The sequence below is a fragment of the Bos grunniens genome, chromosome 21 (assembly GCF_055505025.1).
Source record: "Bos grunniens cultivar Pamir isolate PY7600 chromosome 21, Bosgru_T2T1.0, whole genome shotgun sequence".
In the NCBI taxonomy this organism is placed as follows: domain Eukaryota; kingdom Metazoa; phylum Chordata; class Mammalia; order Artiodactyla; family Bovidae; genus Bos; species Bos grunniens.
In genome coordinates, this window is record NC_141185.1 from 42,284,451 (window position 1) to 42,311,574 (window position 27,124).

At 55.5% G+C, this 27,124-nt stretch overlaps 2 protein-coding genes across 7 annotated transcripts in view; one reads left to right on the top strand and one right to left on the bottom strand.

The window, feature by feature from the left end:
* ENTREP2 (endosomal transmembrane epsin interactor 2) overlaps positions 1-17,150 on the top strand; it is a 238,619-nt gene extending 221,469 nt beyond the window's left edge. Inside the window, exons 6-11 of the mRNA XM_086364126.1 lie at positions 2,184-2,344; positions 3,007-3,142; positions 9,724-9,799; positions 13,969-14,187; positions 15,562-15,636; positions 16,694-17,150. Of these exons, the coding sequence (XP_086220252.1) occupies positions 2,184-2,344; positions 3,007-3,142; positions 9,724-9,799; positions 13,969-14,187; positions 15,562-15,636; positions 16,694-17,013 (987 nt within the window). The 3' untranslated portion in view covers positions 17,014-17,150. The remainder of the gene's footprint in view (positions 1-2,183; positions 2,345-3,006; positions 3,143-9,723; positions 9,800-13,968; positions 14,188-15,561; positions 15,637-16,693) is intronic.
* A 3,655-nt stretch (positions 17,151-20,805) lies between these two features.
* Positions 20,806-27,124, bottom strand: part of APBA2 (amyloid beta precursor protein binding family A member 2) — a 138,554-nt gene continuing 132,235 nt past the window's right edge. For all 6 annotated transcript variants that reach the window (XM_086364123.1, XM_086364124.1, XM_086364120.1 and 3 more), the window contains 3 exons: positions 25,769-25,888; positions 24,482-24,622; positions 20,806-21,916 (listed from right to left, as the gene is read on the bottom strand). In XM_086364123.1, the coding sequence (XP_086220249.1) occupies positions 21,845-21,916; positions 24,482-24,622; positions 25,769-25,888 (333 nt within the window). In that variant the 3' untranslated portion in view covers positions 20,806-21,844. The remainder of the gene's footprint in view (positions 21,917-24,481; positions 24,623-25,768; positions 25,889-27,124) is intronic.

Genomic DNA, 27,124 nt, shown 5'->3' on the forward strand with positions numbered 1-27,124 from the left:
TCTCTTCTGTCTCCTGCATTGGGAGGTGGGTGCTTTACCCCTAGCACTACCTGGGAAGCATGTGCCTAACATGGGTCCTTCCCCCAGAGCATACCCATGAGAACAGGCTTCTCTCCAGCAGAGACTAAAATGCAAAGTCCTCTTTTGAGGATGAGAGCTGGACAGTGATGCCCACACCAGGTATGTGAATACCTCAGACAGGTACCGACCTCACACTGCTCACCAGGCACAGGTACCCCTTTGTCATCACACGGACCACCCAAGGCTTGTACAGGTGTCCCAGGGCAAGCAGAACCACATGGGAAGGAAGTGATTCTTTAGGGCCCATTTCCTCCCCAGCACACCCAGCTGCAGGATTGGCTCCAAACCTGGCCATCACCCTGCAGACTTGGGGCCACAGAGGAAGTTGTGGACAGTGAGCATTTCTGCACATCCTGAGGATGACTGGGAGGTTGAGGGTGAAAGGAGACAGGATCCAGGGAGAGAGAACAGACCTTGTTTGGTATCTGGGGTTGGTTCAAAAGGCAGTTGGAGGATTCACGGATACCATGGGTTAGTGGGTAAGGAGGCTAGAAACCTGGTGGGATCCAGGGAGCAGAGGCATGTAAAAGAGTTTTAAAGGGGGATAACCTCATCTCGTTGGATTAAACGTAACTTTTTAAAGCAGAACAAGAAGAAGAAAACCAAGGCAGAGAGGTGAGTTAGACGCTCTCAAAAGGAGAAGATAACCTGGGGGCTACTTGGAGGTGGCAGCCAGGAGGTATTGTTCACCTGTGAAGTGGATGCTCATAGAGCATCTTCTGGGCCTAGGGTACCAGGCAAGGCTCAGAGATAAGACACAGACTGGACCCAGGGCCACGGAGGGAAAAAGACTCGCCCTTGGGATTTCAGCACAGCTCCTACAGGGATCTCATTACTTCCCAGGGGTGAACAGCAGAGGACAGAGGGGAGGAGGGGCAGGGCAGGAGCAGTCTGAGGAACCCCTTCTCCCTGGCTGCATCTTTGTCTGACTCCCTCTCACGCCCCTGTGGGTAGAACCTAATGACACCAGCTTCTGGGGAGACCGTGGGGTGCGGCTCTCCACCCGCCTGTCTCAAAGCAAAGTCCAGGGCCAGTGACCCTGGGCTCCCAGATAGACGCTGCCTTGGCAGACAGATTTGAGGGGTGTTGGGGAGATGGCAGGGTGACTCATGGGATTCCCACCGTGGAGGCCAAGGAGCCAGGTGCCTGCTGCTAAGTCTGAGATGCTTCCTTGAAGACAGGCCAACACCCCCTGGAAAGGCCATCTGGACTTTAGGGCAGAAATGGAGACCTCTGTTTAACCTTTAAAAAGCCTCCCTCGCATGACCACATTGACTCCTTTAAACCTGCTAATAGGATCACCTGGACCTCCTCACCTCTCTCATTCCTGGTGGAATTGGACCTTCCACGGGAAAGCACTTTGCCTTTTGTGTTTCATGCTTGAGGGTGTTGTTGATTTCTCTAATTCCTGAGTCTTCACTCCATGAGACCCCCAGGACCCTTAGCCTCATCCTGGCTGCTCAGCCTCGTGCAGTGGCCGTGGGGCAAGTGGCTTTCCAAAGTCAAGGCCAGCAGGCACATCCGCACTGCCCTTGGCCATGGAATCACCTCTGTCTCAGATGATTAAGTGCACAAGCCTCGGCTCACACTGGCTGGCAGGGCATTGACTGGGCTCTGTGTGTGGAGAAGGCAAGAGCCACATGCAGCCTGAGTTAGTGGCAGAGATAGGAGTAAAGTCTTCCCAGACTGTGCTTTGCCTCAGAAGACACGTCTGTATAACAGCAGGGGAATGGAGCGCGATGAGGCTCCAGAGGGAAGGGGATCCTCACAGAGCCATTGTTTCACATGTGTGTTTAGCCAGTTCCCTTGAGTAAATAATCAGCCTGCAGTGCGGGTTGATCCCTGGGTCGGGAATATTCCCTTGGATAAGGAGATGGCTGCACACTACAGTATTCTTGCCTGGAGAATTCCATGGACAGAGGAGCCTGGCGGGCTACAGTCCATGGGGTTACAAAGAGTTGAATACAACTGAACAACTAACACTGTTTGACAGGTTGAAGTCCCTGAGTTCCAACTGTGTCATTAAAGCTTCAGTACAGTTAGCTTCATGAGACACAAGCCATACCGGCCGACCGATCACTCGGAACCTCTCTGTCTTCCAGTTCCTTCCACAAAGGGCACCTTCTGCCAGCCCAGCCTGCCTGACCCCCCATGGTACCGTGCTCCACCAGACCTTGGATTTTGATGAGTTCGTGCCCCCGCTGCCCCCTCCGCCCTATTACCCTCCAGAGTACACCTGCACACCCACTGCTGAGGCCCACAGGTTGGTGTCTCTGGGAACACCTCCCTGAGGGATGCTGGGGCCCAAGAATGGGAAGCCGTATGGGGATGGGGAAGGCATGAGTTGCTCCTCGTCCATGCAGGTGAGCAGAGGGGAGGCAGATGAAGGCCTGAATGTTGGTCCCGACAGCAGAGCCCCAGGCAGGGTGGTGGTGGAGTAGGATGCTCAGAGACCTGTGTGCTTCCTCTGGCCTCACTGCAGGGTATCCGAGGGGAAACCCAGGCAGGACCAGTCCTATTCCACTCTCAGAAAACACAGTACAGCTCTCAGGTTGAACATGCATGCATGCTCAGTCGTGTCTGACTGTTTGTGACCCCATTGTAGCCCCCCCGGCTCCTCTGTCCATGGGATTCTCCACGCAAGAATACGGGAGTGGGTTGCCTATTTCCTGTCATGTTACAGTCACATTTAATTAAAGATGAATCAGCTCTAAGATGTTTTTCATTGTTACGGAAAAGACCGTGAAGTTGGTGAAAGTACCAGTATCCTTTGAGAGCAGTAAAGAGTTAGAACCACCTAGTGAATGAGGCTTTTTTTTCACACACCCAAGAATTCTGTGTGGGGAATTGTTCCGATTGCTCTGAGGGCAATGGGAACAGCCGGCTCCTTCCCCAGAGGGTGACCTTCCTCCTTCTGCTGCTCAGGGGCCTCCACTTGGACTTCGCTTCCTCCCCGTTTGGCACTTTGTACGGCGTCGCCATCAACAGCCCCGGCCTGCTGTACCCTGCTGAGCTCCCACCACCCTACGAGGCCGTGGTAGGCCCGAGCCCTGCCAACCAGGTGAGTCCCAGGCCCTCCAACAGGCCAGTTCCCTGTTCCCGGCCTTTCTGCCTTCTTTGGAATCTCTCCCAGCCATTCAGCAAACCTGTGGGCACTGATGTCTCAGCCCTGTCTGAGCAGGAGGCAGGGGCAGGGAGCCTGAGTATGCAGGGGGCTCTGGCCTGTTTCAGCTACAGGCCACTGTCATGGTCAGCCAGACACGTGACAGCTGGTTTGAACCCCTGCTCCTGCCGGAAGCCTGGTGGCTCCAACCAGAGAGAGGCCTGAGCCCAGAAGGCGCACACTCAGGATGTGTGAGCTCGGTTTCCTCATCTGTGAAGTGGGATCATAATAGTACCAAGCCCTTCAGGTGGACAAGGACAGTTGTAATGGACAGGGCTGGGCACATGTCAGGGTCTAACTTGGCAAAAGCTACCTGCACTTCTTTGGTATTGTTACCACCATCCTTGTCATCATGCTGTCATTGCCGAATATCAAGGGTCACTGGCAAGGGCAGAGACACGTTGAACACAGGGAAAGGTTGCACTGGCCCAAATACAGATGTAGTGATGGGGCCACATGGTGGCCCCTTGGGGAACTGCAGGGATTTGACAGTGTGTGTCTGATGGGGGACACACAGCCATCCAGGGAGCAGGCTGCAGCCACCCCTGGGCCCCATACACCAGGCAGAGGAGACACAGACGGGACCGGGACTTCCAGGGGCACGGCCGTGGGGCTTCAGCAGCCATGGAGCCACCCCCCCCCCCCCCAGAGGTGGTACAGGCCCAACCTCACACTGTCACCCTGTGAGACGGGTCCCGCGGTGAGCAGGCCAGGCTCCAGGGCCTGTGTGTTTCCACTACCCCTGAGGAGTGGCCCTGGGGACCCCCTGTGCTGGGCTCAGCCTCCAGGGATGTGACTGGACACAGTCCTGTCTTCAGGGGATCAAGTCCTACAGGCCAGTAGCTATGTGACAGGAAGAAAAGGGAAGAGGCTCGGCGCCTGGGGGGCGTCTCTACCACGGGCTCTCCTCGGACTCCTGGGGTGTGACTGCCATCCACCCAGCCGAGGCAGAGGCTCCTGACACCCCAGGGCCTCTCTCAGGGCCTGCTCCCACCAAGAGGTCCTGAGACTGTCAGCCCAGCAGAAGGACTCAGCTGGGTCTCCTGGCTGTTTTCCTGTGTGGGGAAGGGACAGACCAGGCAACAGCCCCAGAGGGAGGAGGCAGCAGTGTGATGTGGGTGACTCTCGTCTCTAGATCCATTAACGACCAAATTCTCCGGAACTTTTCCCTTTAAAGCGAAGCATTTGAAGAGCATTCTGCCTTCCTGAAGTGGTTTATTTTTCTCTTCGTGATAAAAATTGATCAGTCAATATTGTCAAGGGAACCCACTTCCTGTGAGAGTGGTCAGAGTCCTGAACGGAGCTCTGTGGGGCACTGGGCAGGGATGCTGGTCCCTGGATGGGTCCAAGGATCCTGGGAGCTGAGGCCTCAGCCATTGGCAGGCCAGCAGGTCAGGGAGGAGGGGTGTGCTCCCAGGTGAGGGGGCAGCTCCTGCAAAGGCTCAGAGGGAGGGGCAAATGTGAGATCAGGGGACAACAATCTACTTGCTGGTCCTTGCTGGGTACCAGGATCATCAGAACATCCAAGGGAATGTCTGTGGCCGATAGGGTCTGGACTTGGGGCCTTAGAGAGGTTGGGGTTTGCTGCAGAGATGGTCACTGAAGCCCTGGATCCAGGGGGTGAGGGCCGAGGAGAAGGCATGGTTGGGGGTCCCAGAAACCAGTGCTCAGGGAGGAAGGCACCAGCCAAGTGTTGCCCGGAGGTGGTTAAAGACTGAGCCCTGTCCATCTGGCTCACCATCCAAGGGCTACTGGTGACTGACAGGACCAGCTGCCATGGGGTGGGGAAGTGGGGGATGGCACCTGAGGAGGGGGACCAGGAGTGTGGATACTTTTTCTAGGTTCCAGGGGGCCTCCTGACTCTGTGTAGGGCTTGTCAATCAAATGCAGATGCTGGGTTCACCCTCAGCACTCTGGGGCTGCTGAGAATCTGAGGATCAGCCTGGCTCCCAAATCCCCACTGCAGCTGCTACACATTTGGGAACCGGGGTCAATGGCTCTGGCAAGCTGCTCCAAGAAGAGGCCGGATAGGAAATAGCTGGGGGTGGGGGTGGGGTGTGGGAACAGGGTGAGGGGGTTACAAAAGGGTTGTGCCAGGGCCTGGAGCATGGGGCCAGGGCCTCCCCAGGGCCAGGGGAGGGAGGGCCCTGGAAGGCAGAAGGGGCTGACCCGGGAGCAGACAGGCAGCTCAGCCTGTAACCAGCAGGGGCACTGGGCAGGGCGGCCAGGGAACTGGAGACCCCAGGAAGCCCACAGGACTGTGTGATTCTCCTCAGCCACCTTGGGGTGGGAGGGACCCCTGCCACCTCCCCCTCCACGTCCGCCTTTGCACCACAACCCCTCTGCCACACAGAGCTCCGGGCTCCCCTAGCCTGCATCTCCATATTCCCTCCATGTCCAGAGGAGAGGAGCTACGCAGTGATTCTCAGGTCTGTGTGCACCACCCCGTGGACAGCGCAGGGCAGGAGCCAGCGAGAAGCCCCAGCCGCGCTCCTGCCCTGCTGGGCTTCCGAGGATCCAGTGGGCTGGGATCCAGCTTTGGGTTTGAGGGTGACATTTGAGGCACCCCCACACTTGGACCTAGAAGGATGTTGAGTATTTATCACTATTTTACTCTCTTTTTTTTCCTGAAGAATAGACTATATCGGAATATGATGATGGTAATACCTGTTCTAAGACCCATATGACATCATTTTCCAAAAGTATGAGGAATTCTCTAAGTGGAGATTTCTTTCACAGGATTTTGGGGAGGAAATTTTCAAGGGCAAAGACCCATCTTACATGAGCTTGCGTTAGCTCAGACACTGGCAGATTACAAGCGCCTGCACAATTGATTGTTGTCACTGGATGTGGCCCCCCTTCCCTGGGCCTGGCTGGCAGCATCTGCGATGAAAGGGCCACCACACCCCTCCTCCTCCCAGTCCAGGGGCCGCTGGCTGATTCTCTCTGACCCTGTGGCCTGGCAGCACTTTCCAATTCCACAGACACCCCAGGGGAGCAGGGGGAGTAGGGGGCACTGGGAGTCCAGGAACCCCTCCCATCCATGGAAGGAACACTGCGCCTGCCAGTTGCCCCCTCTCCCAGGCAGCCCTCCCCCTAACTTGACAGTCAGGAGCAGCTCCCTTAAAGCACGAGCCCCTCTCCCCAGAAGATGAGAAGGTTAATTACACCCTTGTTAGGTCAGATGTGTATAAATTGCCTATTTGTGCTCCTTTGGATAAAGAGAGGAAGACAACTGCCCCTGGAAAGACAAGCAGACGCCGTGCAAGTCTGAGCAGAGCAGAGGCCACGCATCTCAATAGATTTTTGACTTGGAAAGAAACATGCCTCCCCCCCACCTCCGAACTCAGCATGTTCATTTTGACCATGTGTTTTGGCCTCATTCAGGTTCCGTTCTGATTTGGTCTGCGATGAGCTCTCTTCTCCGTGGCCTGAGCTTGGGGCAGGACTGGAAGCAGGGAGTTTCTTTCTACAACAGGAAAGTGGGCAAATTTGCCAGGTTGATGTCCTGCACGTGATCCGGGGGGTCCGTAATACCGTGCACTGGTTCACAGTTTCCATGATCCAGAGGTGAATGGGGTCCCCTTCCTCAGGGTCACAGGACAGGGACGAATGGACTTCTCTGTGGCCTCGGAGGAAGGGCCAGCTGGGCCATTGTGGGTGGATGGGGCTTGTGAGCCAGAGCAGCTCCTCGTGGAGGCCTAGGGGGCAGGAAGAGGGTTCACAGGAATGATGTGGATGCTGATTGATGACCCTGGACGCCACACTGTAGACCTTCCTTTGAGCACCTGAGCATCTGGGGTGGATGTGACCTAACAGGGCTTTGGGGATTTTGGTGGCAATACAGTGGGTGGGGCCAGAAGTTGTGAGAAAGGTGAGGGACATGACAGAGCTGTGTCCAACCCCAAGGCCTCAAAGTTATTATTTGTATTTTCAGACAAAACGACTTTTACATTTGAAAACCTGTAAGTCAAGTATCTTGAAAGATTGTTTTGGAACATGAGCCCAAAACCTTAATGCCCCTTTTCCTCGATTGCTGATAACTGCCCCCACCCCGACCCAAGGACAGTGCTCTGTGAACCTAGGATACAGCTGCCTGACCTCAGCCAGGAGTAGGAAACTTGTTACAGACATAGGGCAGAGTTTCCACACAAGACGTGTTAGCCCCAGCTTCCTGCAAGAAAGGGAGATGGGGAAACTTTGCTTATTTGCCTAAATGCCAATTGACTTTTCAGTTACGATAAGTGGTCAAAACAACACATCTGGGAATAAACAAATGCAGGCATCAGAGCATCCACATTACATCATTCATGCAGCCTCTCCTTTCCCAGCCCTTTCACCCTCTGTCCTGTGGGAGCTGTTATGAGCCTTTATTGCTAAACTCAAATTTCAGCTCCAATTCTATGCTGCAAATATATTTCTTCCACTGCCTCTGTATTTCACCGACAATGCTGGTTGAAGTGAGCAGCCATTCCCCCACAGCTGAGCTGTGTCCAGGTGGCCTTGGACATGGGGTGGTGAGGGCGGGGCACGTTCAAGTTCAACCCTGACACCCTGCTCACCAGGGTGATGGATGCCCTGCTCCCAGGAACTGTCTCCTCTTGACACCAGGTTTGACTGTGAGCCAGAGAGAAGCCGGTGCCGCTTCTGCAAAACATGACATGAATCCAATTTCCTCCTGACCTTGTCTTGCCGTGTATTTTACTTCTCTTGTTTTATTTATATTTCTTTATTGCCAGAAGCTTTTTATTTTCAAGCCTGAAGTTGCCACCCACTCCTACAAAAAAAAAAAAGGGAGTCAAGAGTTAGGAAATGAACCTCTGGGCACTGTCCTTTTTTTGTGATTTTGAAGGGGGCTGTTTTGATGTTGTTTTTTTTAATATTTATTTATTTGGCTGCACCCGATCTTAGTTGCCAAATAAATAAATATTTTAAAAAAAAAAAAACCGCTTCCTGCAAAAATCACAAAAAAAGTCTTAGTTGCCGAATGTGGGATCTTTGATCTTCTTTGGTGGCGTGTGGAATCTTTTTGTTGTTGTTTCAGGGTGTGGAATCTTTAGTTGTAGCATGAGAACTTTTAGTTGCTGCCTGTGAGATCTAGTTCCCTGACCAGGGATTGAACCCAGGCCCGCCTGCACTGGGAGCACAGAGTCTTAGCCACTGGACCACCACGGATGTCCCTGGCTAGAGATTCTTGACACAGATTTCCCACACAGGTTACCTGGTGTGGATGTTGTGAATTCACCCCAACCAACCCTTCCCTGGCAGAGAGGGAGTGCTGAGTGCTGGATGGTATTATATACATGTGGGATTCAAGGGACCATTGGGGCACCTCCCTGTCTGATCCCTGTGGGTGTGCAGCTCACCCCTCTGGTGGGGTGGAGTGGGGTGGGGGCCAGTAGCCTATCCCCCCGCTTGCTTGACAAAGGAAAGGTGGGCACCCACTATAAGCTTTCGATTGAGCAGGAGGGAGACAGAAATGTAATTACTGAGCTGGAACCAGGCCCGCCACAGAGCCCGCCTGACCTTCCCAGCCTCCACCAGCCCATTACTGGCCAGCCCTGCTGGCCAACCCCACGAGGACCCAGGGATGGTGTTCATGAGGGGCACAGGGTCAGTGCACACGGGTTCATGCCTTCAGGTGCATGGCTGGGGAGGGGAGAGGCTGCTGTGCCCTGAAGCAGGGAGGGCATAGATGCACTAGCCTGGGGCAGATCCCAGCCCAAAGCGGGTGGTCAAAGAGCAGACGTGCCCCATCCCTGCTCAGCAGAGGAGGCTGGTTTCTCCCCTCACACTCCCAAGGCCTCTCTGGGCCTTACAGTCATTCAAGAAGAAAGCTGCAAAAGTGTGAGGACCGTGCACCCTGATTCGAGTTTCACAGCCACCCCCTCCACTGGGCTTGGGGGCCTGCATCAACCTGGCACACGCTCCGTGTGCACCTGGACCCCTGGCCTTGGGAGCAGCCTCCTGACCCCACGTGTGAGGGGACGGCAGAGGAGGAGGCCGGGTGCACGCAGCCCTGGGGAGTGCGGAGCGTGTTCAGTGCCTGCCTGTGTGCATACTGCTAGCCCAGAGCACTGTGGTGCCATGAGTGTTGGTGCCATGGTCCTTCTCTTCCCAGGATGAGGGCAGGGAGAGAGGAGGGGGTGGCGGTGAGGGAAGGGCTGTCCTGTTGCTTCTGGTGAGGCAGGGACCATGTGACCTCCATCAGTCCCAGACAGTGCCTGTGAGTGGAAGGCGAGTGGACTCAGGGTGGGCTCTCAGGGTGAGCACACGGTTGAGTGCAGAAGGTCCAAGGAAGGAGCTTCAGTCTGGGAAATGGCGTCTCCCTCCACCCACCCCACACATTCAGGGGAGAAGATTGGAGCCCTGCTTACATGTCTGTGGAAGACGAGCTCTGGGGTCAACCTGCCTTTCTAGAGGTGGCTGTGATGCACCCTTCAGACAGCAGACCACCCACATCCCATTTCCCACTGCAGCTCCCGAGCACGGAGCCGCAAGTGACTGAACCCGGCCCCGGGGACCCCGACGTCGCTGCGGGCTTCAGCTCACAAGGTAAGTACATCCTCTTCAGTCTGAAACACTTAAGGTGGTAGTTTTCCAGGCGTGTCTCCTCCTCCCTTTTTCTTCTCTTCTCCTCCTGTTACATCCTCTCTCTCCTCCTCTTGAAGGGATGGGAGCTGCTGGAGCCACTCCTGCTAGGTACAGGGGAGGTTCCACACATCCTCCTCCTCTGCCCCACTGGTCAGACCTGGGAACCTCATACTTTCCCCAGGGGGCTTTGTCCACTCCGCTCACCCCAGCGCCCTTTCCCTCATTTGCTGCTGTTGTTCAGTCTCTTAGTCGTGTCCGACTCTTTGGGACCCCATGGACTGCAGCACACCAAGCTTCCCTGTCCTTCACTGTCTCCCAAAGTGTGCCCAAACTCACATCCATTGAGTCAGTGATGCCATCCAACCATCTTGTCCTCTGTCATCCCCTTCTTCTGCCTTCAATCTTTCCCAGCATCAGGGTCTTTTCCAACAGGCTGGCTCTTCCAATCAGATGACCAAGGGATTGGAGCTTCAGCATCAGTCCTTCCAGTGAATATGCAGGATTGATTTCCTTTAGGATTGACTGGTTTGATCTCCTTGAGTCCAAGGGACTCTCACGAGTCTTCTCCAACACCATAGTGGAAAAGCATCAGTCCTTCAGTGCTCAGCCTTCTTTATGGTCCAACTCTCACATCCATACATGACTACTGGAAAAACCATAGCTTTTACTGTACAGACCTTTGTCGGAAAAGTGGTATCTCTGCTTTTGAGTACACTGTCAAGGTTTGTCATAGCTTTTCTTCCAAGGAGAAAGAATCTTTTCATAGCCAATCAGTTCACCTGTATCTTATTGGGATCTTGATAGGAATCACATTAAACCTGTGCAGCTATTTGAACAGAATCACTATCTTTTTTTTTTTTTTTTACAATATTGTGTTAATTTCTGCTGCACAGCAAAGTGACTCTGTTATACATATACACACATTCTTTTTTCATATTCTTTTCCATGTGGTTTATCCAGGATAATGAATACAGGTCCCTGTGTCATACATTAGAACCTTCTTGTTTGTCCAGTCTCTACATACTAGTTTGCATCTGCTAATCCCAAACTCCCAGTCCTTCCCACCTCTGACTCCCTTTCCCCCTTGGCAACCACAAGTCTGATCTCTATATCTGAGTCTGTGTAGAATAAGTTCATTTGTTCAGTATTTTAGGGGATCACCATCTTTCTAAAGCTGAGTCTTCCAAGGCAGGAACACAGTGTAGAATAAGTTCATTTGTTCAGTATTTTAGGGGATCACCATCTTTCTAAAGCTGAGTCTTCCAAGGCAGGAACACAGTCTGTCTCTGTGGGTTTCACTGTGGTTTCACAGTATCATTTTCACCTACAGATCCTGGGCAGGTTTTGTTGGTGTGCGTGTTACATGTTTCATTTTCTCTGGAGCAGCTTGTCATCGGCACTGGATTTACACCTTTGGTTTCCGCATGTTCATGGTCAGTATGTGTGACTGACTGTGACTCAGGGGATTCACTCATGTGTTCACCTCAAATTGGACAACCTTGCTGAACGCATTTATTGCATGCGTGCGTGCTAAGTCGCTTCAGTCCTGTCCAACTCTTTGTGACCCTATGGACTGTAGCCCACCAGGCTCCTGTGTCCATGGAATTCTCCAGACAAGAATACTGGAGTGGGTTGCCATTTCCTTCTCCAGGGGATCTTCCTGACCCAGCAATCAAACCCATGACTCTTGCACTGCAGGCAGGTTCTTTACCTTCTGAGCCACCTGGGAAGCCCAAAGATATAGTCACACGACACAAGCCAAGGAGTTGAGGGCGGTGTGCAGAAAAGAGTTATCAGCCTTGGACCATCAGTTTTTCCTGCAATGTTGTTCTAATTTTATCAGGTTTCTATTAACGACATATATTCAGAGATAAGTCACATTTGTCTCTCTGTGACTGCATGTCCTTGAGGAACTCAATCACTGGACTTTCACTGACATTGAGAAACTTGGAATCAATTTTGTGTGCATATGTCCCATCTCATCAAATTATATACATTAAGTATATACAGGGCTTTTGCATACAGATTACACCCCAATAAAGCGGTAAAAGAGAGGGGAAATTGGGATCAGAGTCCACAGGAATGAATACTATTCAAAAGACTTTTAACACTCTGCTGGGTAGTCTTGAAAAGATTTTATAGTACTTATGACGACAATGTCTAGGTCTAAACTTTTCTAATGAAACAGGAAAGTGTTCTTTCTTTCCTACATTTATACACTTGATTTTGGGCCCTTGCCCAATTATTTTCTTGGGATAAATTCCAGTGAGGAAAACTGCCAAGTCCAGGGGAACATGGACTTGGGGATATTGACCACACTGTGTCCTGGAAAGGTTTTATTACAAGTTCATGTTCCCACCAAGGGTGCTTGTTGCTTGTTACAAACCCCGCACCCCCCCCCCCCCCAGACATTGTCACTCCTGGGGACCTTAACCACTCTTAAAGGTGAACTTGACACACACAGGATTGTGTGAGTGTCAAGTTTTTACATGTTTATCATCAACTTGTAGGTCTGTTTGGGGGTCCATTTTTTTCTCTAGAAGTTATTTTTTTTTAGATTTATAAGAAAAATTGGAGAAGGAATTGGCACCCCACTCCAGTATTCTTTCCCGTGAAATCCCATGAACAGAGGAGCCTGGCATGGAGTTCATATTCATGGTTTTCCATATTCCTGTTCATGGAGTCGCAGAGTCAGATACAACTTAGCAACTAAACAACAATAACAACAAATAAGAAAAATATTTGCTAAATAGAGAAGTGAGGAAATGTGTAAGAGCGACAGTTTTCCTGTTAATGACAGGCTTGCTTTCCCCGTTCAGGCTTTGTTTCCAAAGTCTGTTAACGAGGCCTTCACCATACACAAGTTTGCCATTCCTTCTGTTGTCAAATGTATCAGGCTTTTCCTTTATGGTTTCTATCAATATCATGTTTATAAAATCTTTCTCCACCCCATGGCTGCAGGTTTATTCTTACATATTTTCTTCTTACAGTATCTTAAAGAAGGAAAGTGTTGATGATCCTGAAGATTTTTTTTTTTTTAATGTAATCTGTGAGATCTGGCTCATCTTTGTTTTTCCAAATGGACAGATGGGACTGATGGTTTCAAACCACCTCTTGGGCGGCAGCAGTGGAGAGTGGGGCAGGGGGGTGGCTGAGCGCAGGTGCTGCAGGACAGGGTCATGTCAGCCAGCTCCCGCTTGGCCGCCTGTCACGTCTTTCCCACCCTCTCTCAGCTGCATATCTTTGTCCAGGGACTGGGGGTGACTGGGTGGGCCCTGGGCACAGGATGTGCATGGATGTGGGGCACTTGGGACCTCTGGGAATAGAGAGGCTCCCCCAGCACCCACAGGAAGGAGAGGAAAGAACGACCCCAAAGCTTCCCCTCACCTCCCTGCAGGAGTTCGAGCTGCTGTGGTTCTTATCACATGTCCCCCAAGTGGGCCGCTCAACTTGAACATCTACTTCAGTCAGGAGGCAGGGCAGTGAGGTGGTCCTCAGGCCCTGGTGTGCATACAGGTCTGCTGGGGACCCTGTTTAGATGGATCCTGGTCCAGTCCCGCCTCAGGGCCACCTGTGGAGAAGCAAGGGGTGGAACCCGGCCTGAGCAGCAGTTCTCACACCTGGGGCGTCAGGGCAGCTTGTTCAATACCTGGTGCCAGGCCACCTCCAGAGTGGTCAGGGCTGGGCTAACCCCCTGCCTGATGAGGGGCTGCACTCTGGGCCTGTGTGGGGGTAGACAGGTTCTCAGACCCACTGGAACCTGGCTGGGGGTGCTAGGGTCCCTCAAGCCCCCACCTCTCTCTGCACAGGCCCTGCCCTTGGAGCGAGAGACCCTTCCTGTGCACCTTCCTGTGCTTCAGACTCCCCGCCCCAGGATGCCCTGGATGGGAGGTGCAGCTGGTTTCTGACTTGGAATCTCTTGTGGAGCCCATGGCCCTCCTGGAGTGATTCTGGTCCCCCTCCTTTCCACACGGAGCACTATCAGCCTCACACAATGACAGGGTTTTTTCCAGGCTTGGAGTTTGGAGGGTGGGCTGCAACTGCCCCCTGGGAGGACTCTGGAGGACACTCTCCCTCATGGTGGGGGGCTCGGTAGTCACCAGCACTAACTCGGGTCCCTTTCTTTGCAGCACTGACTGACAGCTCCAGCCTCCTGGCCTCCGAGGGCAGCGCTGCTCCTGGCCTGAGCCACCTGTCCCCCGACAACCCCACGGGCACCCCGCTACCTACCCCGCATCCCCACCACACGTCCCCCGAGGGCCCCCACAAGGGCACACGGGTGCGGCCAGGTCCCAGGCGCATGGCCCGCTCCATCAGTGACCCCACTTCATGCACGTCCAGGACGACAGGTACAGCGGCCCCGGCCCCTCTGTCCACATGGGCAATGTGAACTTGATGTCCGAAGCCTGGAAGGGGGATGGCCAGCCTGCAACTTCTGCTGTGCTCCGACTGAGCTTGCTGCTCAGTCAGGGAGGAAGGCAGGCAGACGGAGGTTCAAGGAGATGACAGCCTTCTGGGCAGGTCTGCCAGCCTTGGCGTTAACCTGCAGGCTTCACACCAGCTTTGGGGCCTGTGAGGCCTCCGGTCAGGCAGAGCCCACAGTCTGTATCCGTCTCAGCCTGGGTGACTCCCCCGCCAGGACCAGCCTGGGTTATACACTTGTGGGAAGTGCCTGTGTCTGCTGAGGGATCTGGTGGGACAAGGAGCCACGTAAGACCTGGCTGCATCGACACATCGTGAGCACGCTGGGTCAGGTCAGCATTGTCCACATGACATTAGGCGCCCCCAGGATGGGAGACCTGGCCCCAGGGTCCTGCACCTTGCAGTCCAACAGCACACCCTAGGGGGTCTCATACATCCTGAAGTTGGAGGACCCCCACCTCCTCCTGGGTCTGTGCCACTAAAAGTTGGGAGGCCCTTGACCACAAGTACCATCGCTGTGGGGACTTGTCCATACAGTGAAAGAAGTCAGAGGAGACCAGTGGCTCCTGGACCAGTCAATGGTCTTGTCCAGCTGAACCCCAGGTGGATTAGATCCCATCCTGCCCCCAGGAGAACCCCATCCCTGCATGGAGCCAGTGTCCACCCATGTCACTGCCTGAGGTGCCCCACTGGAAAGTACAGGCAGTGCCTCTGCCGCTCCTGGTCAGCACCCCTCCCATCCCTCCTGCACCCCCCGCCAGCTCACCCACCACCTCCCCCACAACCTTCTCCTGAGGACGCACCGGCTGCTCACATGCTCCTGGCTCAGATGTTTCTAAGCCCCTTAGGGCTACCACCACCCAATTGGGGTCCCCGCTCCCCACCCCTCCAGTGAAGCTCATGCACTGCAAACCCTGACATATTAGGGATGGATCTAAAGAGCAGTGATGGCTTGCTTACAAGCTGTCACCCCTGTGATTGCCTCTCCATGCTGTCACCTCTGACAGTTACTGTTTTGTTCATCAAAAGCACGTGCCTCCCAGGCGCCTGGACCCCCAGATGTGGATGGGGATTGGGATGAAGGGCTCTGGGTTTGTCAGTGGTGTCAGCTGGCTGCCCTTTGCTGAGGCTGTGCTGAGAAAGTGACAGGCCAGGGGACCTCCTCCCCCGGGTTTATATTCAGGGGTCTCCACTGCTGGCCTTACCTCTGATGTCCATCTTAGACACAGGAGGGTCACTATAGTATTATCGGGAATTCCTTCAACCTGGGCTATGTATTAACTGAACTCTTTCTGGTTAAGGTGATGCCTCTTCACACACCCCATCCTGCAGCCAGGACCTCGAAGCAGGACTGTCCCGAGCAGCACTGGGGACTGGTGAGACACCCCTTTTCTGAAACCCTTTGATAACTTCTGTGCAGGGGGCGGAAGTACCAGTGGTCCTCAGCTGCCTTGTGTCTAAACCCAGCCAGCCCCTCCCAGAGTGGTCCAGGCATGTAGAAGACCCAGCCCTCTGGGTTTGGAAGATGGGCTGCCCTCCACCATTCCCCACTCTCTTGGTGGGCTTTATTAGAGGCTACACCTGATTTATCACTGGTTTTACTGTATTTATGAGTTTCTATTTGGAGGGGAGAGGCCCCCAGCCCCCATGTGTGAGTCTTGTACAGTTTCTCATGCTTCATTACCAGGATTGCTCACTGCCACAAAACACACCCCAGACCACCCAGAATGTGTTCTCTTGTGTGACCTGCAACATAGATGGGGCAGGCCGGGCCTTAGGCTGGTCCTTGGCAACTCATCACAGCTGACCGCCTGGAGCTGGGTTCCTTGACGGGGTTCTTTCTGTGGGTCATCCAGAGAGGCCACGACCCTACTGGGAGCTGGTGTCATTTCCCCACCCTTGGCATGGGGGCCCTGGGCCCTGGGCTGGCTGCCTCGAGAGGCATGGCTGCTGTCTGTGCTTGACATGGGGAGGGACTCTCACTGCCCTCTGCCACCCTCTGCTCTGCTCTCCAGGCAGATGTGTGTTCAGATGCCGTCCAGCCCTCAAGGGCAAAGGTCATGGAGCTGGGGAAGGCTGAGAAGGGGCATCACACCCCATCCCCCCAACACACACAATGCTTGTGAATTCCAGCAGAGAACTGAGACCCCTGCCCAGCCCCTATCTCGCCAGCAAGCTTTGAATCCCACCCTCCCATCCCCAGCCCTTCAGCTCCAGGAGGCTGCAGCCCCTCTAGATTAATGCAGGCTGAACTCAGGGGTGCGAGGGGCCAGGCACAGAGGGACACAGGAAGTGAGGACCAGGCTGGGACACGGGAATCTGGGCAGAGTTTGTCCAAATCATCCCTGTGTTTGCTTTTCAAGGAATTCCTGGACGGCTGCCTTCTGTTTTGTGTCCGTTGTTCTCAGATTGTGTCTTTCCCCCAATTTTCAGCGACCCTGTCTCACTCAATCACGGCCGCCTACACCTTTCGGCACCAACTCTCACCCAGGGAATCAGACGCCTGGAAAGCAGACCCGCGGTCAACGCCAGAGGCCTTACAGACAGTTTCCAAAGAGCGGCTGCGCTCCTTAGTGGACAGCAAGGCCTTTGAGGACGCCAGGGTCTTGGTGGCCAAGTTCTTGGAGCACTCGAGCAGCTCCCTGCCCGTGGAGGTGAGGCACGTGGTGGGCTCTGCCCGCTCAGCTGTGCCCCCTGAGGAGTGCCTCATGGAGGAGGCTGTCCTCAGCACCCGTGTCCTGGGCCAGCTGTGACAGCGCCTCCGTTTGGGCGTGGACACAGATGCGCATGAACTGGTGCCTGAGTCCCCACGGGGGCACCGAGCGTGTGGGGAGAGGCTGCGATCCAGGGTGGTTCAGGCAGGAAACAGCTGCTCTGCCCTGGATGAGAACCCTGTCCACTGTTCTCTGGGGGTGACACTTCCTACCTAGCCCAGTGACACAGCAGACGACTCTCCCGTGTCCCTTGTGAATCCTTGGTGCTGTCAGGCAGATGGCGCCTTCAACGAGCTGAGCAACAGGAATCCAGTGACAGGGTCGTGCATCTAGCTGAACTTCAGTCTTCAAGGTTGGGGCCGTGGAGGAGCAGGATCCCCCCCACTCCTGACTTAATTTAGTGTTTAAGTGGGTCAAGCAGGGCATTAGGCAGTGAGTCCATTTTCCCTTGTGGTTTGTATCCATGATCTACCCGGTCTCAGATGCTGATTGTTAAGGAAATTAAGTAATTCTAGCCCAGATGGCATCCTGGGCTCAGCCATCTGCCCGAAGGGCCACACGGCCACCACATCTGGTGAACACATACACAATGAGGGACACCCCAGTGGCCCAGCCACCCTGGGGGACAGATGGCTGGGACTAGGGGCTCTGAGAGACCCCCATCACCTTGTCTCCTTGGCAACCCCTCCCTGCTCCACCCACCGCCAACCAGAGCATCTTCCCTGCTTCCTCTCTGGCAGCCTCTTCGCTGTCTTTTTAACCCGCTCGGCACAGAGCACTTTGTCCTGGAATAGCAAGCCCCTGTGGATGCCCCCAGGGTTCTCCCGCATCTGCCTTGGCCAGACTGGCCTCAAGGGATCTCATGACCCAGAGCAGCCCCTTCCCCAGCTGAGCAGCAGCTGCATCTGCTTTGGAAGATGCGGGCTGTCCATCCCTTTCCATAAACCCCACCCTGAGTGTGCAAAGGCCTCCTTGGGGGCCCCGGACCTTCGTGCCACCCCCCTGGACCCCTGGCTCTGGTGACCTCAGCAGCAGCTACTTCTCAACCATGGCCCCAAGGCAGCACCATCCTCAACTTTCTGCAGCCACAGGGACACCTGTGTCATCCTGGACTGTGGCTGGTGGCTCCTGTGAGACAAGACAGCTGAATCCCACAGTCCTCAACCCACGGGCCCAACACAGGGAGTGTAGGGGTTGGGCCAGATAGGTGCCCACACTGCCAGGGGTCCAGCAGCCTGGGCCAGTGTGCTGGGGTGTGTCAGGGAGTGGGGAGAGGGTGGCTGGGAGAGTGTTTCCAGCCCAGACACCCAGAGGAGCCCCTGGACCCCAAGGTAGGAAGCCCAGGTGACAGTCAGCTGTGAACACTTTGTTTCAGTCACATTATCATTGATCACCGCCTCCCAGAGGTAAGAACTGGACCAATATCTACTCAGGCCTCTGATGACAGCTGGAACTTCTCCACTCGAGACATCCCAGAGATGAATTTATGAGCACTTTATCCAGACTGTAAAATGAAAATCTCTTAATTTTTCTCAGCTGAGGGTTTTTGAAGTCCCCAAAGCCACTCTCTCTGTAGGTATAGTAAATTGATGGTTTTTCCAAGGGGTCTCCCCTGAGCCTCCAGCCTGCACCTCTTCATCTGGGCCTCTGTGGGGTGGCAGCCAGAGCTTTGCAGGCTACAGGGGGCTCACCTGGGTGGGCAGGGGGGCCCACATTAGGCTTGGGGGCTCACACAGTGGATTCCCAGGCTAAACCTGTAGTCTCAGATGTGGCTGTCGCTCGAGTGAGGCTTGACCTTGTGGGCATTGGAACTGTCACTGAGCAGCCGGACAGGTGACCCCCCAGGAGGCCTGGCCTGGTGCTCCGTGTCCTCTGCATTACCTCCCTGCACGGGGACACATCTCTTGCCTCTGGACACCTGACGCAGCCTGTGCCTCCACCTGGGTGCAGGTGGGCACTCTGGCCCAAAGCCGGTCATCTAGGTGTTCTCAATGCTCAGTCCTCAGACACGTTCTCACACTCAGAGTTTCTGGATGAGGACTCTGCATTGAATCCTGCTCCACTGGACTAGCACCTCCTGAGGGCCTGGCAACCACGTGGGCTCCCACAGGGCTTGGCTCCCAGCTTCCAGGAAAGGTCCCAGGAAGAGAGCAGTGCCTGGCAGCAGGCTGGGGCCCCAGCACCTTCAACCCCACTCTACTCGGTGACATCCGGGAACCAGGGTCCCTGCATCGAGCACCCTAGCCCCAGGCCATGTGGGTGCCTGGCCACAGGGAAAGCTGGTTCCCCCGTCACTTTTGCACCCGCACCCACTCAGCCCTGTGCTGCCTGCCCTGGTTAACCACCAGTAGGAGGGCCGCCAGGGTCTATGGTGGAAGCCGAGGCACAGGATGCACCCTGCATGGGGTCTGGTGCCTCTGCTCCCTTGACTCCCCGTCCTTCCCCAGAGGGCCGGCTTACCTCGGAGCCAGAGCCTGTCAGGACACTGCCATCAGACCCCCCACCCCCAGGCACCACAGGGATGCTGAGATGGGGGCGTGCTGGACCCTAAATCTTTGTCAAACCGCAGGGAGTTTTTCCTTCCCCAGGCACCACAGGGATGCTGAGATGGGGGCGTGCTGGACCCCAAATCTTTGTCAAACATCAGGGAGCTTTCCTTTCCAAGGACTTATGGGCCCCTTCAGCTGGCAACAGTGATACAAATTAAATTCTTGTAACAAACCATGGAAAAGAAATCTCATTTTAAATGGATGTTTTTCTCCCCTTGGCTGTACCAATCCACAGATGCTGCTATGAAGGCAGAATTTATAGGAAATTGTTTTCAAGCCTGTTTGTACAACTGGCAGGCTGTATTTAATGTACCTCAAGGTGTTTTCATAATGATCAGTGTTTTAATAAAAGCTATTTCTGGCCTCTGTGTCTCTGAGGTCTGACTAGGACAGACAGACTCTGAGAACCATGTGTCACTGCTGGTGACCAGGTCCCGAGCCAGGGTCAGGCTGGACAGCCAGGAAGGGAGTGTGACCACCCCTGGCCCCCTGACATGCATTTCCTAACATGCTTCTAGAGACAAGGACAAGACAGGTGCCTAGATACAGGTAGGTCCCACAGATGCTGGCCTCTAGCTGTCTCTCCGTGGGATGCACCCTGGCTTCTGGGAGGGATTGAAGCTGGCTTAAAACGCTCTTTAATTTTGTTTTTATGTGTTACTGTTTGATGGGGCACCTGTCCCCATGTCATTTGCTAGCCATGGGCTTCCCCACTGTAGCCTTTTCACCTACCTCATCCAGGGCACTGCAGAGCCAGCCCCCTGGGCCCCCTGAGCTGAGGCCTCTGCCTTCCAGCTCTCACTGCATAGTGTGGTCCAGCCCCAGCTATTAGTTCACAGCATGGAGCCAGGATCCCAGCCAGAGAAGGGGCCCTGCTTGTCCAGTGTCCCCGGCTAACATGCTGGACACAAACCAGTGCTTCTGACCAAATCCCAGGCTCACCCCGCCTTCCCATGCCACAGGACAATGACCACGAAGTGCAGTCAGTGATGGCCAGTCCTGTTGTTACACTAGATGGGTTGCAGAGTGGCTGCAGGCAAGGAGCCAGTGCTGCAAGTGGGCCAGCTTCCTTCTCTATCCATGTACATGCCTCTACAGAGGCAATTCCAATCTAAGCCAGGAGAAGCCCAAGACCCCCCATCCCTGCTCTCCCTTGACCAATTCATGCCCAAAGTCCTCACACCCAGCGAGAAGACCCCCTTCCAGAGCTGGACAGAGAGGCACGGAGTCAAAGGGAAGCTAGGCGGCTGCGTCCCTGTCAACAAACCAGCTGCAGGACAGCTTTCCATCGTGACCTCAGGTTTATTAGTGGTATTAGCGAGTCTTCCCAAGGTCGGTGGCATGCAACACACAGGTCACCCTCGTCCAGTGGTCCTAGAGCTTAGTTACCGCATGGTAAGGCTTCTTAAGTCACAGTGTTTTCTTCAAGGCCTGGGCCCAAGAGAGAGACTTCCAGACAGAACAACCTCGGTGATCGCTGACCTCTGCAGGCGGGGCTAGACTATGCTGCACTTGATCTACACGCAAGGAACGCTGCTGCTAACAGCGAAGAGACCAGACGTGGGGCCCCAGGGACCACAAGTGTCCGGCGTGGGTCTGGTGTCCGAGGCGAGAGCGCACGTGTGGATGCGTGGATGCAGAGATTGTGATGAGGCAGCTGGCCCACAGAGGCGGGAGGCTGCCCAGGGGCATCCAGGGACCAGTGGACAGGTGAGCATAGACAGCAGGTGTGGTCACAGATCGTCGGAAAAGCCTACTGTCTGAAGAGCGGCTTGTTGTCGGATAAGAGTCAAAACGGTGATATTGTCTAAGTGTGGAGTCTTGAGGTTGTGGACATCACCCTTTATGTAACTCAGGGACGTCTCCTTTCTCAGAAACACCATCACCCGGCTTCAGTGACCGGTCACATCCTGAGAGCTGGCCGCCCATGCTCGGCCGTTGGACACCCTCCCTGCAGGAGCCTGAGCCCCTGCAGAGGGTGGGGGCACTGCCACTGTCCCCCCCCCCCGGGGCTCCCTGCACAGCTGTGGCCAGAGGTCCCCATGTCTGCCCTGCACACTGGCTCTGCACCACACGGAAGTACAGACAAGCCCTCGCCCATTGCGGTGAGAAAATTCGGGATGTGGCAAAACACTGGACTGTTCTACAGAGACTGCTTCCTGGGATCCTCCTTGAATTCAGACATACCCCTTTTAGTCCAAAAAATAAAAGTGGGTGGTGAGGGCATGCCCTTCAGCAGAGCTGGTGTCCTCGGGTGCGCTGTGGGGTCAGGGGTCAGGTCCTGGGTCTGGCTCCCGCTCATCAGGGTGCAGGCAGGCAGCCTAGATATACAGCGGGGTCTCCTGGCCTGTGAGCAGTCTGAACATGGCGGCAGGCATGGTCTTCATGTGGATCTGCCGATGAGAGAGAGAGGTGGGCGGCTGACCTAGCCCTCCCTGCCTCCACCTCTCCCTCCCCTCCATGCACCCCCAAAAACAAGCACCGCAAGGCCAGTAGTGCCCAAGCATCCTAAGCATGTTCTGTGTAAATTGCCAGCGGCCAAGGAAAGGAAGAATGGCCTGCCCGAGGTCACCACCCCGGATGGCGACTCAGAAAGCGTTTACTGCCCCTACAGACGATGATCTGGGCTCCCCTCCGGGTCTTTAGAGGGTTTTCCATGAGGTCAAGGGCTGGTCTTCCCTTCACCTCAACCTGACACCGGCTGGGTGAAAAGCTGGACTTTGCCCACGGGAAGGGCAGGCCAGGGTGCCCAGACCTTCTTAGAAACTGCAAGGGGCGAGTTTTGCCTCAGCAGAAGAACCAGAGGATCACACACACAGAGCGCGTGTGCTGGGGGCAGGAACCTGGCCTCAGTCGCTGGCACCAAGGAGGCTGGGCCACCTACAACACACAGACGGCTGCCCAGGGAGGCCCACTATGTGGGGCACATACCCCAACTCCCGCCAAGGCCCCGGGCTCTGCTCCTGCTTCCTCTGAGCATCCTGCTCACCAAGCCAGCCCGGACCCGGCCGTACTCAGGCCCCTGTGGCTGGCTGTGGCTCTAGGGGCCGGGCTGGCAGACCTCCAGGAGAAGGGCCAGGGGTGCAGTCCACCCCTAGGTTGGGCAAACAGCTCTCAGGCCTCATCTGAGTGACCCTGACAGGCCAACCTGGCTGATAGGTTTTCTGACTACAGACTCCCACCGGCATCCCCAGCACTAGGATCTGTGTGATCCAATTAGCTGTTCCCTCTTATCATCCTGTGAGGGTTTTTCCCATCAGAAGGTTCATTCTCTGTATTTCCTCAATCAGAAACCCGCCGCCAAAGCCCAGAAGAACACCAGCTCTAGCTGATCAGCAGCTCGTTTCCCAAACATGTTCAGCAATGATGGGAAATGCAGACAGACACTGTCACTCCCAGAGCCAGCCAGTCCAGCGCGGGGTCCACCCAGGCTGAAGGGCTTCCTGCCCCGGCCCACGTTCCACCATCCCTGATAACCATCACCTTGGGTCTGGAGAGGCGAAAGCGTTTCTCCAGCTGCCTATCCCACCCCCATACCTGCTCCCCGACCTGCTCCCCACCCCCCACTCTCCCACACTACTGATTCCCTGAGAAGCATAAGGCTGATGGCCGCCCCCAAGAATCTACTTAGGAAAATTGGATTCTACTTTCTCCGAAGCCATTTGTAAAAGGCGGCCAGCGATGCCTACCTGGCCCCTCCTTCCTAAGATTCAGCATACGCCCCTACTTGGGAAGGGTAACTACCCCCCCACCCCAAGCCTTGTGTGCCTAGTTCCTCAGTCATGTTCGACTCTTCATGACCTCATGGATTATAGCCCATCAGGCTCCTCTGTCCATTGGATTCTCCAAGCAAGAATACTGGAGTGCGTTGCCATGCTCTCCTCCAGGGGATCTTTCTGACCCAGAGATTGAACCCACGTCTCCTGCACTGCAGGCTGATTCTTTACTGTCTGAGCCACCAAGGAAGCCTGAAGAATACTGGAGTGGGTAGCCTATCCCTTCTCCAGGGGATCTTCCTGACCCAGGAATCAAACCAGGGTCTCCTGCATTGCAGGTGAAGACCCTGGTCTAATGGTTTGGATTGTTTACCAGCTACCAGGGAAGCCCCCTCCCCCCAGCCCTGGGACTTTCACAAAACCTGAGTAGGTCCCCGTGGCCCCAGGAAATGTGTCCTGACCGATGCAATCTGAAGACCCCTCCAGAAGAGAGCACCCCACCCACCCACTTACCCCCAGGCTGTGAAGAGGAAGCCATGCCCCCACACGGCTCCAGAGCCCTCCCTCCACACATGGCCCCTGGGGTCCCCACCACCCTCAGAATCAAACCCAAACTCCCCGCCCAGCACCTGCCTTCAGACCCGTCCCCTGTGCCACCCACCTCTCTGCTCTGTCTCATCTGCTCCTTCTGTACTGTGATCACCCAGGCTTCTCCCAGGGAGACCCTCACCTGTTCACCCTGACTGCCTGCTACACACAGCCCTATACCCCCCTCATACTGGGGAGGCCTCTGTGCCAACACTGGGCTGGCACTCCCCCAACACCTACATCTCCCTTGAGGAACCCTGCTCCCTCCTGAATTCCCCCTTGAACCCCCTACCCGGTGACCATCCTCAGACCAGCTTCATGCCTATGCCAGAGAGCAGCAGAAAAAGGCAGGCAGGCCTGAAGCCAGCAGAGTGGGAGTGGGCAGTGCAGCAGGGCCAGCCTTCAAGCCTCCACCCAGTGCCCACTCATCCTGTTGAACACACAGGTAACCAGAGCGAGGAGAGGACGCTGAACCCCGCCTGCCTGGGGTTCCCCCTGGGCTCCCCCAGGAGATACAGCCCAGCTCAGCTGACTGGCCCCTGAGGGGCTCTCGGAGGTCCCAGTGCACCTACATGCCCTTGGGAATTTGATGTTAGGTCCTAGAGACTTTGGGTCCCGAGAGCCCAGTTCTGGCTTCAGGCAGTGACCTCTCACCTCTCCCACCGAGTTGGACAGGGCCTGGACAATCTTCTCGTGCGCGGTGGCCACCACGCTCTGCCCGTTGATCTCGATGATGCGGTGACCGACGCGGACACCGCCCCGCTCCGCGATGCCCCCGCGCATGAGGCTGCAGATCTAAGTGACACGGGGTGGGGTTGGGGTGTCATCAGTTTATGTCCCCGCCCTGCCTGCCAGCCTCCTCCTGCCCCCAAAGGTGGGGAGAATTAACCACCGGAAGGATGAAGCCCCCAGGACAGATGCTCCTACAAATGCTCTGCTGACTCACAAACTGAGAGATTAATGATTTAGAATGTGCTTGGAAATGGCTGTGGGAGAACCTGCCCCTCCATCCTGGGGCCTCTGTTCCTGGATCGCAGTGGTACACAAGTAAAGCCCGTTCTGGAAGATTCTCCAGCAGCCACTCTGCTCTTTCCAGTGAAGACAGTCACTGCTACCCCAGCCAACAAATGTACCTCCCCACACTCCTGCACCAGGTAGTGACGGGGGAAACTGTCTCCTTGGCAGTCCTGTTTCTGGGACGCTCTCCTGTTGTGTTCCTGGGAGGAGGGGACATACACATCCCCCTCACCTGACACCATGCACCCCACAACCTCCTCCTGGGCTGGCCTAAGCAATGTGGAAATGACCAGCCTCCTTTCTTCCATCCTCTGTGGCGAAGTCCCAGCCTACTGGGACCTCTGCAGAAGGAACCACCCAGGAAACAGAACTGGTACAGCTCAAAGAGAAGGTGGGACTCTGGAGGGAAGAGCCTGGCTGAGGAACAGGCAGAGTTTCAGCCAGACCAACATTCATTGAACCTAGCATCATCTACTCCTGGAGGCCCTCCTGTCCTGCCTCTAGTGCCTGGGGTCACGGCTGGCACAGTGCCGGAACTGCAAGTGAAGCACTGAATGGGCAAGTCAATTAAGGAGTAAATGAATAAAGACAGGAATGAGCAGGTGTCTTTCGCACACCTGACTCTGACGCTGCCATTGGCTGCGTCCCAAACGCAGAGGTAGGGGGGCTCTCCTCCACTCCAAAGCAGGGGTCTGCAGAGAACACCACCACCGGGATAGGGTGCCCCAGGGGGCTGGAGGGACCCATTCCATCTGTATGCTGGCCCACCCACCCTGCCTGGCCTGGCTGCTGGCCGGAACCTGCTCCATCAGACAGGAGCTGTTCTGGGGCAGGGGGTCGGGGGGCACACAGACAGCTGCCCCTGCCCCCTGCAACAGCCATCCACGGGCACAGCGGAGGCTGCCGAGGGCCAAGTGGACTCACGATGCCGTTCTGCACGCTGAAACCCAGCTGGTATTTGAGGTCTGGCCGCTTGATGAGGACAGTGGTGACTGGCGGGCAGCTGACGATGTTGAGCTTCACCTGTGTCTGGTTCTTCAGACCCTGTGAGCAGGAACATGAGGGTCTGAGATGCTGCTAGAAAGACAAGCTCTGAGGCCTGGGCTAGGGGTGAACTGGCTGCAAGGCAGAGCCCTAGGCACAGAGGGACAGAGGCAGGTCCCTCTGGGCACCCAGGTCCCCCTGTGCGTGGATGCAGGCCTCACCCTTACCCGATGCAGGGGTGCCGGCCATCCCAGGCGGCAGTGTGTGTCGGGGCTCCCTGTGCTCTGGTGTGCCCTTTGACCTGGGCAAGTATAAGCTGCCCCCAGGGTCAGAGGCCAGGCTCTGAGCATCCCTGTGCACAGCCAAGAAACTGGCACCTGGTCACCTTCAGGGGTCACAAGAGGGGCCCTCACCAGGCTGCATTCAGGGAACCTCCTGTTTGCAAAGACAATGAGGGCCCCATCCAGAAAACAAAGTGTCCTCCAGAGAAGGACCCTCGTACTGGAGTCAGGGCAAGGAAATCTGCCAGTGGGAAGCTCGTGTCTGCACTGAGACAGGCCAGTTCAAGCCAAGGGCCACCTCAGGCCCCAGGGGACAGTGAAAGCTGCAGCCACAGTCCTGGGACTCAGTGGAGGGAGGGGGAGAGGCCTGGCCTGAACATGGCTGCAGGGAGCTCCTCCCTCATGCACATGTGTGCATACATGCATACGCATGCATACACACAAGCCTCCATCACAGCCCAGGTGAGAAACTTGCCCAGGAGCTTCAGCCTGCAGAGGGAGGGTCCTGGCCGGCCCAGCCTCAGCACCTCTGATGGAGGCCTCTTATATGTCTCTCTATCTAGCTACATGATACCCACTGGGTCCTCAGGTCCAGAAGCCAGGTCACAGAACTTCATCTGTGAGTGACAGTGGGGTGGGGGTCCATCCTCCAGCTACGAGACCGCAGTGTATCATTTGATGAGACACCTGCAGGTCCTCTGGTCAGATGGGGAGAGCAACACCCCAGCTCAGATCCAGGCTGGGGACCCACCTCCTCAGGTGGCCAGGAGGTGTGACCGTCAGTGAAAAGTCCCAGGCAAACCAGGACAGCCTGGTCACCTGACAGCTACAGGTCCTCAGGCCTTTCCTGGGATCACCATGGTTCAGGAGCCAGCTAAGTGAGAGCGGACAGCACCTCCCTCAAGATCCCCACTGTGAGGGTTGGGGGCAGGTCCCTCTTTGATTTGTCAGGGACGTGGTGTAGTTTTGGGTTCAAAGTCGCTGGGTGGGTTTCTCTGGGCTCAGCCTCCCTGAG